At 45.0% G+C, this 15,103-nt stretch overlaps 1 protein-coding gene across 1 annotated transcript; it reads right to left on the reverse strand.

Moving 5' to 3' along the window:
- Positions 1-2,266: 2,266 nt before the first annotated feature.
- cd2bp2 (CD2 (cytoplasmic tail) binding protein 2) lies at positions 2,267-9,425 on the reverse strand. Its single transcript, XM_041236944.1, is given in 9 exon segments — positions 2,267-2,410; positions 4,844-4,932; positions 5,216-5,603; positions 5,735-5,959; positions 6,451-6,608; positions 7,312-7,435; positions 8,306-8,317; positions 8,319-8,389; positions 9,324-9,425. Coding segments are annotated over 8 exon segments (1,164 nt in total). The 5' UTR covers positions 8,376-8,389; positions 9,324-9,425; the 3' UTR covers positions 2,267-2,299.
- Between the last annotated feature and the right edge of the window lie 5,678 nt (positions 9,426-15,103).

Genomic DNA, 15,103 nt, shown 5'->3' on the forward strand with positions numbered 1-15,103 from the left:
GAGTTCATTCTACAGGGTGAGGCAAAACCTAGTCAGAGCTGTACATAGCAAATACCCTTTTTGTGTGTGTGCTGATGTAAGTGGTGGTGATGTCACAGTGCTGGGACGTGACCTCACAGCGCGTAAGTGCTGGTGACGTCACACTGAATTTTGCTCACTCCTATCGCCTGCCCTCATGTTTCTATTCAGAGAGACTTGTTTTCAGGCACTAATTATGATACCTATCAACGACAGAGTATAGGGGGAGGGGCGAAAGCCCAAGACTTGGAGGGTGAAGGTCAGTGTGTGTGTGTGTCTCTGTCTGTACTATTTGTTTGTTTACCCTGCTTTTTAATGCTTTACCAGACCTCTCTGTGCTTTACAATGCTTCCCTATGCTTTACCAGACCTCTCTGTGCTTTACAATGCTTCCCTATGCTTTACCAGACCTCTGTGCTTTACAATGATTCCCTGTGCTTTACCAGACCTCTCTGTGCTTTACAATGCTTCTCTATGCTTTACCAGACCTCTCTGTGCTTTACAATGCTTCCCTATGCTTTACCAGACCTCTGTGCTGTACAATGCTTCCCTATGCTTTACCAGACCTCTCTGTGCTTTACAATGCTTCCCTGTGCTTTACCAGACCTCTCTGTGCTTTACAATGCTTCCCTGTGCTTTACCAGACCTCTCTGTGCTTTACAATGCTTCCCTGTGCTTTACCAGACCTCTCTGTGCTTTACAATGCTTCCCTATGCTTTACCAGACCTCTCTGTGCTTTACAATGCTTCCCTGTGCTTTACCAGACCTCTCTGTGCTTTACAATGCTTCCCTATGCTTTACCAGACTCTCTGATTAAATAAATTTCAAAATTAAAAACACTACAAAACTTTAAGGGTGAATTAAAATCGTATGTGATTTCAAAATTAAAAACACTACAAAAATTTTTGTTTTTTTTTTACATTCATAACACTAAAAGTAATTTTTGTGATGTAAAAAAGTATATTCTTTGAGATTCTAAGAAGTAACTTTTTTTTTTTTTTTTTTACATTCATAAAGCTTTTTTTATTTTTATTATTGTTTTTAACAATTTGCCCTCATTTAACAGCATGCTCACATTGTTAATAGAAAATCACATTTTAACACCAGGCTTTCTGCTTAAAAAAGAACAATTAAAAACTAATAATTCAATGGACAATGACACCCACTTTAAAACATTTTATTTAAAAAAAAAAAAGTCAATTTTATCTGTAGGGAAAGTCATTTAAAATCCGATTGGCCGACGATACAACCACTTCTCATTGGTTGGGGAATTATGAGCAGCAGATGCTTGATGATGTCACAAGGGCGGGGGAACGGGACGGCAGCCAATGAGATTGGCAGGCGATATGACAAGCGTAAGAGCACACGGCAAATTCTACTGGCTGATGATGAGGACAGAATGCAAAAGCCCGTTCTGATTGGTTACAGGATGCATTGCTGAAAAGTTACTGGTTAACAAAGACAGATCCCTCCCCCTCCAACAAGTACCGAGACAGATGAAGTAAATAAATAGTCGGATTTGCCCCATTTCTCAGCCCCCCCTTTTCTTGTCTGAGAATTCGGACCGCATTATATATATATTTATTTTAATTTCTCTGTCTGTGTGGATTCTTGTTAGGAAGGGAGACTGTCTGTCTGTCTCTTGTACAAAGATCAGTCCAGTCTTTCTAAGTTATAGAGTCGATCTGTCTGTGTGTGTGTGTGTGTGTTGGGTGTGTTTCTGTCTCAGATTTACTCAAGTCTATTCTGTCTGTGTGTGTGTGTGTGTGTGTGTGTGTGCTTGGGGGTCCAGTCAAGTTCAATAAGTATTTATCTACACCACATCTGAACAGCTTCCAGTAAACCTATGTCGGAGTGTTCCAGGTCACAGGTCCCCAGCCCCCACTCCTTCAACAATAAGAGGACATCTTGTCCTAGTCATTCATCGAGCAACTGAGGACTGACGGGGGACTAGAGTAGCCAGAATTATCTAGTAATATAAACTCCATCCTGGAAGTAGCCTTCATCTTGCCAGCCCTGAGAGAGCACGGGCCGACCGGGAAGGAATCTCTTCGGGACCCACGCTGTCTGTGTGGATTCTTGTTAGGAAGGGAGACTGTGTGTCTCTTGTGTGTAGATCAGTCCAGTCTTTCTATATGCATTCAGAGTAAGTAGACTTGTTCAGTCTCGACATCTGTCTGAAGTGTGTTGTGTGTGGTGTGTGTGTGTGTGTGTGTGTGTGTGTGTGTGTGTGTGTGTGTGTGATTGTGGTGTGTGTGTGTGTATATTGTGTGCGTCTCCTCTCATGTATACAGCTCAAAGTCCAGTCTCTTGGAGTTGTAGAACTGGGCTCCAGGCTGCCCCACTCTCCTACAGTAAACTCCATCCTGGAAGTAGCCTTCATCTTGCCAGCCCTGAGAGAGAGACAGAATTATCACACACCGATCGTACAGAACGCTACAGTCTCTTCCTGTGTATATTAGACGGAAATATTCCTATAAATTAGACTAAAGATGAATCTTCGTTGTATATAGGACTGGAAGTCGTCTCTACATGGAACTGTACCTTGGAATTCTGGAAGTTGCCTGTATTGTGTGCATATCAGACTGTGTATTGGACTGATCTGTACTGAATGCATTGGGCCAAGAGTGGTCTGTACTGTGTGTATTGGGCCGGGAGCAGTCTGTACTGTGTGTATTGGGCCGGGAGCAGTCTGTACTGTGTGTATTGGACCGGGAGCAGTCTGTACTGTGTGCACTGGACTGGGAGCAGTCTGTACTGTGTGTATTGGGCCGGGAGCAGTCTGTACTGTGTGCACTGGACTGGGAGCAGTCTGTACTGTGTGTATTGGGCTGGGAGCAGTCTGTACTGTGTGTATTGGGCCGGGAGCAGTCTGTACTGTGTGTATTGGGCTGGGAGCAGTCTGTACTGTGTGTATTGGGCCGGGAGCAGTCTGTACTGTGTGTATTGGGCCGGGAGCAGTCTGTACTGTGTGCACTGGACTGGGAGCAGTCTGTACTGTGTGTATTGGGCCGGGAGCAGTCTGTACTGTGTGCACTGGACTGGGAGCAGTCTGTACTGTGTGTATTGGGCCGGGAGCAGTCTGTACTGTGTGCACTGGACCGGGAGCAGTCTGTACTGTGTGCACTGGACCGGGAGCAGTCTGTACTGTGTGTATTGGGCCGGGAGCAGTCTGTACTGTGTGTATTGGGCCGGGAGCAGTCTGTACTGTGTGTATTGGGCCGGGAGCAGTCTGTACTGTGTGCACTGGACTGGGAGCAGTCTGTACTGTGTGCACTGGACCGGGAGCAGTCTGTACTGTGTGCACTGGACTGGGAGCAGTCTGTACTGTGTGTATTGGGCCGGGAGCAGTCTGTACTGTGTGCACTGGACTGGGAGCAGTCTGTACTGTGTGCACTGGACTGGGAGCAGTCTGTACTGTGTGTATTGGGCCGGGAGCAGTCTGTACTGTGTGCACTGGACTGGGAGCAGTCTGTACTGTGTGTATTGGGCCGGGAGCAGTCTGTACTGTGTGTATTGGGCCTGGGAAAATTGGGCTGGGAGCAGTCTGTACTGTGTGTATTGGGCTGGGAGCAGTCTGTACTGTGTGTATTGGGCTGGTGCACTGGACTGGGACTAAAACTGTGTGTATTTTTGCCCGCCTCAGTTATTACTCCTGTGCAAAAATGGTACTCCTCGTGGTGTGCATGGTCAGGCAGTTATACACTGGTGTATTTGGGCCGGGACAGTTCGTACGTGCACTGGTCAAATACAGTACATTACTGTGTTGTTGGGGGCCGGAGATCCCTCTGTACTCATACACGTACAACATTGGAGTGGATACAACTGAAAAGTTGTATTCATGAACATCATAACCAACACTTGCATCGCAGAAACTCCTTACTAAAAAGGAAAACCAAACATAAAATACTTTATTTTTTTATAATGAGCGCACGTACAGCACTACTACAAACAGTGGAGAAATATAATAGAACATACATTTAAAAAGAAACGGGCGTGCACATAGACCAGTGTGCAGGTGTAAACGGGTACATGTGCACACAAGCCTATAAAACTGAAATCACTAATTCCAATACTACACTGCTGCCGGTATGATGGCTGCATTGTAATCTATGGAGGTGCGGAGCGACTGCGCCTGCATCCAGGAGCTGTGTTGTAAACACAGACGCGGTTCCACTGAACGCTGTTGTGAAAACTGGGACATACAAAAAATGTTTTTTTTTTTTTTTTCTTGTCTAAAACTAGGCACACAAGCTGTTATCCTCCCTGACAATTCAGTCTGCCGTATGCAAATGAGCGCAGCTTGCTGTATTCGAATCGAAACGACTACTTTCAAGATTAACCCTCCGCGGTCCTGCATTACAATGTCCCCTTTCCAGTCCGATGTCCGGACCCTGTCCCACATCATCAAAAAGACGTCAAGCGTGGGTCTCTAGTCGTTTTTTCTCCAGAAAAAGCAGAGAAAACCTTTCAGTGGCCGAGTGAGACCGATAGGAACCGAAAAAAGGGTGTATCTGAGCAATACAGAGAGCCCCCTGCACCAGAGAGATAACACGGACACACACAAAGGAGAGAGCTGCTTCCGCACCCAGCGCTCAGAACATCACAGACACCTGCAGAGCTTTTTGAGATGTTACACTAATAAAATAATGACTCTGATCGCATTATTGAGGAGTTTGGTGACAAAACGAGTGATCAGGAGAGGGTTTATCAGTGCGCACGTCTATAAAGAGGTGTGTGAAAAATACAGCCAACAAGGGGTGGGGCTTGGCTGGGGACGCAGTGCTGACTGTCCTTTTGCGATTCGGTGCCTTTTAGAAACTCACCTGCATCTGTTGGCTGGTGAAAGGGCCGTACATCTCGGAGTTTTCCTTGTTATCCCATCGGTATTCCCACATCACCTCCTCGTCCATCCCTGGAAAACCCAGACAAGAGAGGGCTTATTAACAACTTCATAGCCTCACACTGCCAGTGATCCTGTTAATAAAGCTAATAAGAGGTGAGAGAATGGATTTTAAAGATGGTCAGCGCTCCTTTAAAGGGAGGGGCCAGTGATCCTGTTAATAAAGCTAATAAGAGGTGAGAGAATGGATTTTAAAGATGGTCAGCGCTCCTTTAAAGGGAGGGGCCAGTGATCCTGTTAATAAAGCTAATAAGAGGTGAGAGAATGGATTTTAAAGATGTATTGCTTCTCTCACCTGTCTTTCTCTCCCTCCCGCTCTCTTTCTCCTTCCCTCCGTTCTTGGACTCGTCTATCTTCTCGGCGAAGGCGTCCAGATCGTCGTCGTCTTCATCACCATCATCTTCATCGCCTCCCTCCTTCTCCATGATCTTCAGCTGGTGTGCCAGTTTCTCGAAGGTGTGCTGATAAATCTCATACTCTCCGCAGGCAACCAGGCGGTCAGCCAGCCCCGTCAATCTCTCCAGCAGAGCCTTGTCTCCTCCTTCACTCTTCTTCCCTTCCTCTTCCTCCTCCTCTCCTCCTTTCTTCTTCCTCCACTGCCTCGTTCTCTCCTTTTTCAGCCCCCCCAATCTCCGCAGGGCGTTGACGACCGTCTCCCCCGGCAACATGAGCCTGATCATGCCCTGTGTTGGAGTTTAATAATAAGACACACCTGAGCTTGTTAGCTAGACACACTGGGGGCTGATCAAGCTGGTAGTGAAACCTGGACTGGATCATGCTGCTGTGCAACAGGAGTCCGATTTCCTTCCCTCACCTGGATGAGAGCTTTGCGGTCAGCCTGCCCCAGAGCCTCCTCCTCAGAGTCCTCCTCCTCGGCCTCTTTTCTCTCTTCCTCCGCCTGCTCACCTTCCTCCATCCTCTCCTCCTCCTCCTCCTCCTCTCCTCTTTTTCCCTTCCCCTCTTCCTGATCATCCACCCTTCTCTTGGCAGCCAGCTTGGCCACATTTCTGGGGACGTTCGGACGCTCTTTAATCTGGACCTGAGAGAGAGAAGAAAGAGAAGAGAGAGAGAGAGGGAGAGAGAAGGAGAAGGAAAGAGAAAGAGATAGAGGGAGAGGGAAAAAGAGAAAGGAGAGAGATAGAGCAAGAGAGAGAAAGAAAGAGAGGGAGAAAGAAAGGATTATATTTTGCCCTGGTTTATCCAGATCAATAATTAAGCAGCAAAGCCTAAACATTAAACTGTTACAAAAGCTAGAAACAAACAGATTCAGGAAAGGTTTGTTTACGAACTCAAAGGTGCTGGAAAATGACCTGGCTGAGTTTCACTAGAATCGAACGAGTGCTTCACTAGATATCAACTGGGCGAGTCGCTTCACCTCCTTGGGCTCCGTCCTTCGGACGAGACGCAAAACAAAACGAGGTCCTATTGGAAGAGACTCTGCAGCAGCAGCAGCCGTTGTTGGTGATGCAAAATTCTCTAAATGACTCATTAATAACAGACAGACAGACAGATCACTAGACAGAACCTCACCCAGTCTATGTTGTCCAGCCAGTGGTCCCGAATCTGTTCCTCTTTCTTCAGGAAGTAGTTCCCCTCGGAGTCAAAGTGCCCCTCCTCCATTTCATCATTCAGATTAAAGGGCGTGATCCGGACGCCCTCATCCACATCGACTGTAGCCGATTCCTGACCTGCAAGAGACCCAGACCTCTCTGTGCTTTACAATGCTTCCCTATGCTTTACCAGACCTCTCTGTGCTTTACAATGCTTCCCTGTGCTTTACCAGACCTCTCTGTGCTTTACAATGCTTCCCTGTGCTTTACCAGACCTCTCTGTGCTTTACAATGCTTCCCTGTGCTTTACCAGACCTCTCTGTGCTTTACAATGCTTCCCTATGCTTTACCAGACCTCTCTGTGCTTTACAATGCTTCCCTATGCTTTACCAGACCTCTCTGTGCTTTACAATGCTTCCCTATGCTTTACCAGACCTCTCTGTGCTTTACAATGCTTCCCTGTGCTTTACCAGACCTCTCTGTGCTTTACAATGCTTCCCTGTGCTTTACCAGACATCTCTGTGCTTTACAATGCTTCCCTGTGCTTTACCAGACATCTCTGTGCTTTACAATGCTTCCCTGTGCTTTACCAGACCTCTCTGTGCTTTACAATGCTTTCCTATGCTTTATTCTGCATTCTGCTCTTTCCACTGTATTTAATGTATTATGCATTGTGTGTGTTTTTGCTGTATATCGTGTATGATGCATTTCTCTGTTTTTGTAGTATTATGGATTTCGTTCTTGTTACTGCATCCTGTAAAGCGCTCTGTGATGGTGCTCCACTATGAAAGGCGCTATATAAAAATACTGATTGATTGATTGATCTTTAACTTTCAGATACCTTCAATGTCGTCGTGGTCCAGGATGTCGTACTTCTTGCTGCCTCCTTCGTCCCCCTCATCCTCTTCATCGCTGTCCAGGGAGTGCTTGCCTTTGAACCTGCTGCCTGGACCCTCCTCACACAGCTACAAACACGAAACACAATCCACGCTGAGTCTGACACAGCGCCCTCCCCCTTCACCCCAGACAGCTGCACAGCGTTGCCAACGACAGCGCCCTCCCCCTTCACCCCAGACAGCTGCACAGCGTTGCCAACGACAGCGCCCTCCCCCTTCACCCCAGACAGCTGCACAGCGTTGCCAACGACAGCGCCCTCCCCCTTCACCCCAGACAGCTGCACAGCGTTGCCAACGACAGCGCCCTCCCCCTTCACCCCAGACAGCTGCACAGCGTAGCCAACGACAGCGCCCTCCCCCATCACCCCACAGCTGCACAGCGTTGCCAACGACAGCGCCCTCCCCCTTCACCCCAGACAGCTGCACAGCGTTGCCAACGACAGCGCCCTCCCCCTTCACCCCAGACAGCTGCACAGCGTTGCCAACGACAGCGCCCTCCCCCTTCACCCCAGACAGCTGCACAGCGTTGCCAACGACAGCGCCCTCCCCCTTCACCCCAGACAGCTGCACAGCGTTGCCAACGACAGCGCCCTCCCCCTTCACCCCAGACAGCTGCACAGCGTAGCCAACGACACAAGGGCCGCTCACGCGCACAAACACGCTCCCAGCTACAAAACCCTCAATGCAGCTGTTGCGTGTGTGTGTGTGACCCTGCGCGAGTCACTTCACCTCCTTGTGCTCCGTCCTTCGGACGAAACGCAAAACAAACGAGGTCCTATTGGAAGAGACTCTGCAGCAGCAGCAGCAGTTGTTGATGATGCAGAGTTCACCCCCCTAGTCTCTGCAAGTCGCTCTGGATAAAAGCATCTGCTAAATGACTCATTAATAATAATAATAATAATAAAATAATAATAATAATAATAATAATAATAATACCACCTTCTTCTTGGGCAACAGTTTCATCGAGATCTTCTCCTCCGTCTTGAAACGTCACTTTTCGTTTGGACATGATTCACGGTCAATCTGCAAACAGAAACGCGAGCAGAATTTAAGAATATTCTATATATATGATATAGAATGTATATATCTTTCATTCTTCTATATATATATATAGATATATATATATAGAGAGAGAGAGAGAGAGAGAGAGAGAGAGAGAGAGAGAGAGAGAGAGACAGAGCGAGAGAGAGACAGAGAGAGAGCAGAGAGAGAGAGAGAGAGAGAAGAACCGCTGCACCAACATATTATCAGATTGTCCCGTCACGAAAATCAGGAGCCGAGGATCGGGGCTGATTCACCCGTTCAAAAGTGAATTAAGAAGACGCTGCTTGGGTTCAGATCGCTCGCTTTTCTGAAAGACTCTGCGGAGAGGAGAGAGGAGAGACGACCCCCCCCCCACAAACCCCAAACCCAGCTGCTTCTTAATCCACTCTGACCGGGTGAACTAGCCCCCGATCCGCACCGGAGAGCCACCCTCGCTGGATTTATTACCGATTAATAATCTGCAATAATCTGTTCGTGTCAGCGCTGCGCTTGCAAACGCATCTCCTACGTTTGCATTTGCAGCGCGGAGTCTAAACGTTTAATGCACAATAGACATGCAATTACACATTCAGATGTTTGATATATTTTAAATAACAGAGCCGGTGTTTTTTCTTACTGGTTATAATAATAATAATAATAATAATAATAATATAATAATAATAATAATATAATATGCGGGGTAATTTGGTTAGGTGATGCCGCTAAATTACTTCGTGAATCAAAGTATTTTGAAACCAAATCGACATTTCGGTTCACATTATAACATAATGACGTTTATTGACTCCAGCACACGTTCGTTTTTAAAATATAACTCCTATTCGGACATTTTAAGGGGTTCATTAGCATATCTGACTGCCAGCTTGTTTACTATTAAATACATTTTAAAAACAAATAAACAGTAAAGTTTACAAACTTCTCTACGCGTCTCCTCTTCAGCAGCGCCGTGGAAAACAAACGAGGGAAGCGTGCGAGGAAGTGACGCAAACTAAGGGCAGCCGATGGCTTCTCTCTCTTTCAAATGTACGATTGGGGGTGGACGGTGAGGGCAACAAAAAAAAAAAAAGTTCAGGAAGTGACGTACAATAACGGCGCCCGCGTGGTTTCGCTCTCGTTTGAAGAACGGGGAGGGCGGGAGTGACGTAAACTGATGGCAAAAGGGAGGCTTCACTGTCATTGAAATCAGCGGACGGTGCTGTATGCAAGTGAGGGCAAAATTCCGAAAGCGGTGTATGTCTTTAAAGCTGCAGACAGACAGACAGACAGAGCCTCACAATCCTGTTCAGTTGGACGCTACAATATAATCCCTTCTTCCTGGTGTCTGCGTTAGTTTACTACACTCTGAAAAGAGTTTAGCCTTATCTCTGCTCTGAAAGAGAGAGAGAGCGAGAGGGAGAGAGGAGAGAGAGGGAGAGAGGGAGAGAGAGAGAGAGAGGAGAGAGAGAGAGAGAGAGAGAGAGAGGTTCTCACTTTTCCTGCTACTGCTGTTGTTGTTATTATTAATCTTTTTCTTAAAATTCCTCTTCCCCTCGCTCTCAGTCGTTGCTCTCATTCTTCCTCTTTTCCGAAGACTGACAGTCCTAGTCATTGACGGTGCTGTGGCAGGTGTTTCCAATATTTTGTCCAAGCCCTTTAAAAGAGCCAGTGCTGTCCCTTGCAACCCAGGGCACGCCAGGGCTGCTATTTTGAGCAGTGGTATAAATACTAAGAAACTGCGAGAAGCCAGCACGTAGAAAATATTTATGAAAGGTCGTCGTCCACCTCTTTCACAAAGAATAAGTCAGACGTGTTCAGGGGGTAGGGGGGGCTGGGGGGGAGATCGATAAGTGGAGAGCGAGACATCGACGCGGAGGTGACGAGGAGTGCCCAGTTTTCTCTAGTGTAGTTTGCATAACGTTTCCGGCAGGGTCACAGGAGTAAACAAGGGTACTTATGCAAAGGCAAACCCAGTCTCCCTCATTTGAATCCCATTGAATACCTGTGGTTTGAATTGAAGAGGGCATTCCATGAGAGCAGAGCGAACGATTCAAGGAGGTTACAAAGATTCTTCGTTGTTCCCAGATCCGGTCCAATGTTATCCAAGCAACAGGGGGGCCAACAATAGTGTCATTTATTATGAAATATTAAATTATATTATAATTTATATATATATATATATATATATATATATATATATATATATATATATATATATATATATATATATATATATATATATCCCAATGTTTACAATGTTGTAGACAACATCTGTTCTATGAAGTAATTTATTGCATTCACAAGCATCTTTCTGCTTCGTCTATTCATCTAAATAGTTGGCATAACAGGATCACTTTCCAGAGGGAGAGAGAGCAGGGGGGAGAGAGAGAAGGGGGCACGGAGAGAAGGGGAAGGAGGGGGAGGCTACACAGCGCAAACGGTCACACCAGGAAACCTCTCCAAGCCCAAATTAGGAAGCGCGAGAGAAGAGAAACTGGAGACGTCAGCACCCTCGACAGGATATCGCGAGGTTTCAGAATACAAACTTCCTCTGACTTCTGATTCTTTAGATGCACTTTGTGTTTATTATATATCACTTCATAGAGTCCAGTGAGAGCTGCTGAATAATGTTCCCTTGTTAACATATTGAATTCCACCCCCTCTATATAGAATGAACTCCCTCAGCTTCATAGAGTCCAGTGAAAGCTGCTGAATAATGTTCCCTTGTTAACATATTGAATTGCACCCCCTCTATATAGAATGAACTCACTCAGCTTCATAGAGTCCAATGAAAGCTGCTGGGTGGAAACTGACCTGGCCCTTGCTGACCATTTCACAAAATGCTAATGGTACTTTAAAATACACACTGTGCTGCTTGTAGAAACTCCCTTCCATTAGCAAATTCAATTTTGTACTGATGTTTATATTGTAATATAATAATAATAATTATGTTCATATAGTTTTTTTATTATTATTATTATTATTTTGTCTCAATCTTAAAATTCTAGGCGATGCTAAAGTTTTAGCTCTAGTTGCAAACAGAAATCATGTTGAGGGAAAAGATGAGGTGCTGGGTAAGTCTGACGTCAGAAGAAGATTCAGGCAGCTGATCTGATGAGTACCTGTCTTACATATCTTACCTGACTGTGTGTTTACCTAACAATATCCAAACGCTATTAATCCATTATCAGCTTTATTAACAGGATCACCAGCCCCTCCCTTTACAGGAGCGCTGACCATCTTTAAAATCCATTCTCTCACCTCTTATTAGCTTTATTAACAGGATCACCAGCCCCTCCCTTTACAGGAGCGCTGACCATCTTTAAAATCCATTCTCTCACCTCTTATTAGCTTTATTAACAGGATCACCAGCCCCTCCCTTTAAAGGAGCGCTGACCATCTTTAAAATCCATTCTCTCACCTCTTATTAGCTTTATTAACAGGATCACTGGCTTCTCCCTTTAAAGGAGCGCTGACCATCTTTTAAATCCATTCTCTCACCTCTTATTAGCTTTATTAACAGGATCACTGACCCCTCTCTTTAAATAGACAGACCAACACACATATAGATAGACAGATTTGCGTCTCTGATAGATAGAGATACACAGATGCACAGATTGCTAGGTAGGCACATATCCAACTGCATGCGTCTTCCTGTCCATATCTACGAAGACTGTCGAAGGGAGGGTGAACAGAATGGACAGAAGGAGGAAAGGAAAGAAAGAGAGAGAGAGAGAGAGAGAGAAGGAGGGTGACTCTCCCTTCTCCTTATTAGTCCACGAAAGGAGTCGCCTGAAACCCTAACGGCTCACTGGGCTAGCGAGGAACTATTCCTGAAGAAATCGAGACCTGCTCCTTGCCCCGCCCTCCTCCTCCTCCTCCTCCTCTCCTCTCCTCTCCTCTCCTCTCTCTCTCTCAGTCCTGGGGAAGCCAAACTTGTGTTGTTCTATACTTAGCCTCTCAGGGGCTGGGGTTATATAAAGACCGAAAGGTCTGGGCAGATCATCTGAGTCACTCTCTGCCTCCTGGCTTCTCTCTATTTTCTGCAACCAGATCCATTGAGAAATGGTGAGTGAAGAGGGGACAGGGGACCGGGGATGGGCTGTATTCACAGCTGGACAAGGCAGCTACTGGACTTTTGTAAAAGACTTCAGAAATGAATTTGTTATTTAATTTGGAAGATTTGGAACTGTTATTTTTTTTGTCTTTTTAGTTCTGCTGTGGAAAGTGATTATTTATTTATTTATTCCAATTAATTTTAGTTCTCCTGTTGGAAAATATGTTTGGATATTTTAGCGGCTATTTTAGACACAGGAAAATAATTCTGAATTGTTAAATGCTGCTTTTGATTTTTATTAATTGAGTTTTAAAAACAAATGACATAAGAGAGAGAAATAGAGAGAGAGAGAGAGAGAGAGAGAGAGAGAGAGAGAGAGAGAGAGAGAGAGAGAGAGAGAGAGAGAGGTCTCTAGAACTCTAATTCTATCTATAACTGGACTAGATTTGTTTTCAAGTCGCTGCTTGGAATTGATTTATATATATATATATAGATATATATATATATATATATATATATATATATATATATATTATATGGTATATATATAATATATATAATATAACATATTACGCTGTTAAATAGGATTTTAAGAATTTAAAAACCTTTACAATATAATTGGAAATGTTATTATTAATCTCTATATCGGAGATAGCTAAATTATTGTTATTATTAATTAGATTATACATTGATTACATATAAATAAAATATTATATCTTATTATAATCTTAGGATTCAGATCAGTACATTTTTTACCAGCACAGAAGAGAGGAGAAAGTAATTCATATCTAACATGTAAAATGTGTGTATAGTTTTTAGACTTTATTTAAATAGGTGTTAAAATTCAATCCTCTCGTCTTTATATTTGTCATCCAGAACCCCTCTGATGGAATTTAAGCACTGTTTCAAAAGAGATTTAAATACACACAGACAGACAGACAGACAGACAGACAGACAGACAGAGAGATAGATAGACAGATAGACAGATAGATAGATAGATAGATAGGTAGACAGACAGACAAACAGTGAGAGATAGATAGATATATAGACAGACAGACAGACAGACAGACAGACAGACAGACAGATAGATAGATAGATAGATAGATAGATAGATAGAAGATCACAGATATAGCTCTATCTATAGACTAGATGATAGAGCAGATAGATACTGCTATCTAGATATCTAGACAGTCTAGATAGATTAGAATAGATAGATAGATAGCTATAAGATATCTAATAGATAGATATCTATCATATGACAGATAGATACTATATAATAATAGATAGATAGATATATAGATAGACAGATAGATAGATAGATAGATAGATAGATAGATAGATAGATAGATATAGATAGATAGATAGATAGATAGATACTAACTGAAGACAGATCCTGCTTATCGACGAGCTTTCATTGTCGGACAGCTGTTATGAAACTGTATGCCTAGGTCCGGCATTGAGGATCTGGGCTGTCCTACACTTTGCATACAGAACAAGCCCCCCCGAATGGCGCTGTTTCTCATAGCTGGAGCCACGTTAATTTCTCCCCAATTTTTTCCCCTCTCTCTCTCTCTCTCTCCAGGCACCCAAGAAGGCAAAGAGGAGGCAGGCGGCCGAGGGCGGCGGTTCCTCCAAATGCCGGGGGGGGGGGGGGGTGGCATACAGGTTCAAGGGGGGGGGGGGGTGGGGGGGGGGGTTTGGGGGGGGGGGGGGGGTGGTTGGGGGGTGGGGTGGGGGGGGGTGGGGGGGGGGGGGTGGTTGTGAGGGTGGGGGGGGGCTCTCTCTGTTGGGGGGGGGGGGGGGGGGGGGGGGTTGGGGGGGGGGGGGGGGGGGGGGGAGCCTTTTTTTAATCCAAATCAAATGTTTTAATCTGAATAATAGTGACCCGGATTTTTTGTCCAGTGAAAGCTGCTGAATAATGTTCCCTTGTTAACATATTGAATTGCACCCCCTCTATATAGAATGAACTCCCTCAGCTTCACAGAGTCCAGTGAAAGCTGCTGAATAATGTTCCCTTGTTAACATATTGAATTGCACCCCCTCTATATAGAATGAACTCCCTCAGCTTCATAGAGTCCAGTGAAAGCTGCTGAATAATGTTCCCTTGTTAACATATTGAATTGCACCCCCTCTATATAGAATGAACTCCCTCAGCTTCATAGAGTCCAGTGAAAGCTGCTGAATAATGTTCCCTTGTCAACATATTGACTTGCACCCCAATTAGCCACAGCTATAGATTAACCATTTACACACATGCAAATATATTATACTATTTTCCTAGAGTTTCTTTGTCCCATTTACTTACATGGAGACTTTCTGGGATTCGGAAGACGGCTTTAAGCGCTCCTGAGACATTCCCAGCTGGCTTCCAAGACATTCCAGACCGCACTCTCGTTTCTCTCTCTCTCTCTCCCTCCCTCAGCTGGTGTCGTTTTGTGCTCTGATTCAAACTCATGATGCAAATATCCTTCGGAAACGCAAAGTTCGGTCGGGTTCCTCAACAGTAAAGCTGCCGATAGTTTTTAAACTATCGGTCCAAGTACAAAGTACATGGAGACTCTGCCTCCCTTCCAAGACTAGAGAGGTCCGGAAGAGCGCTCCTGGTCCGTTTCCCAGCTTAGTAGGCTTTCTCCTAGAGTCCGCGCTCAAGCACTACTCTCTTC

Source organism: Polyodon spathula, chromosome 42 (genome assembly GCF_017654505.1).
Source record: "Polyodon spathula isolate WHYD16114869_AA chromosome 42, ASM1765450v1, whole genome shotgun sequence".
In the NCBI taxonomy this organism is placed as follows: domain Eukaryota; kingdom Metazoa; phylum Chordata; class Actinopteri; order Acipenseriformes; family Polyodontidae; genus Polyodon; species Polyodon spathula.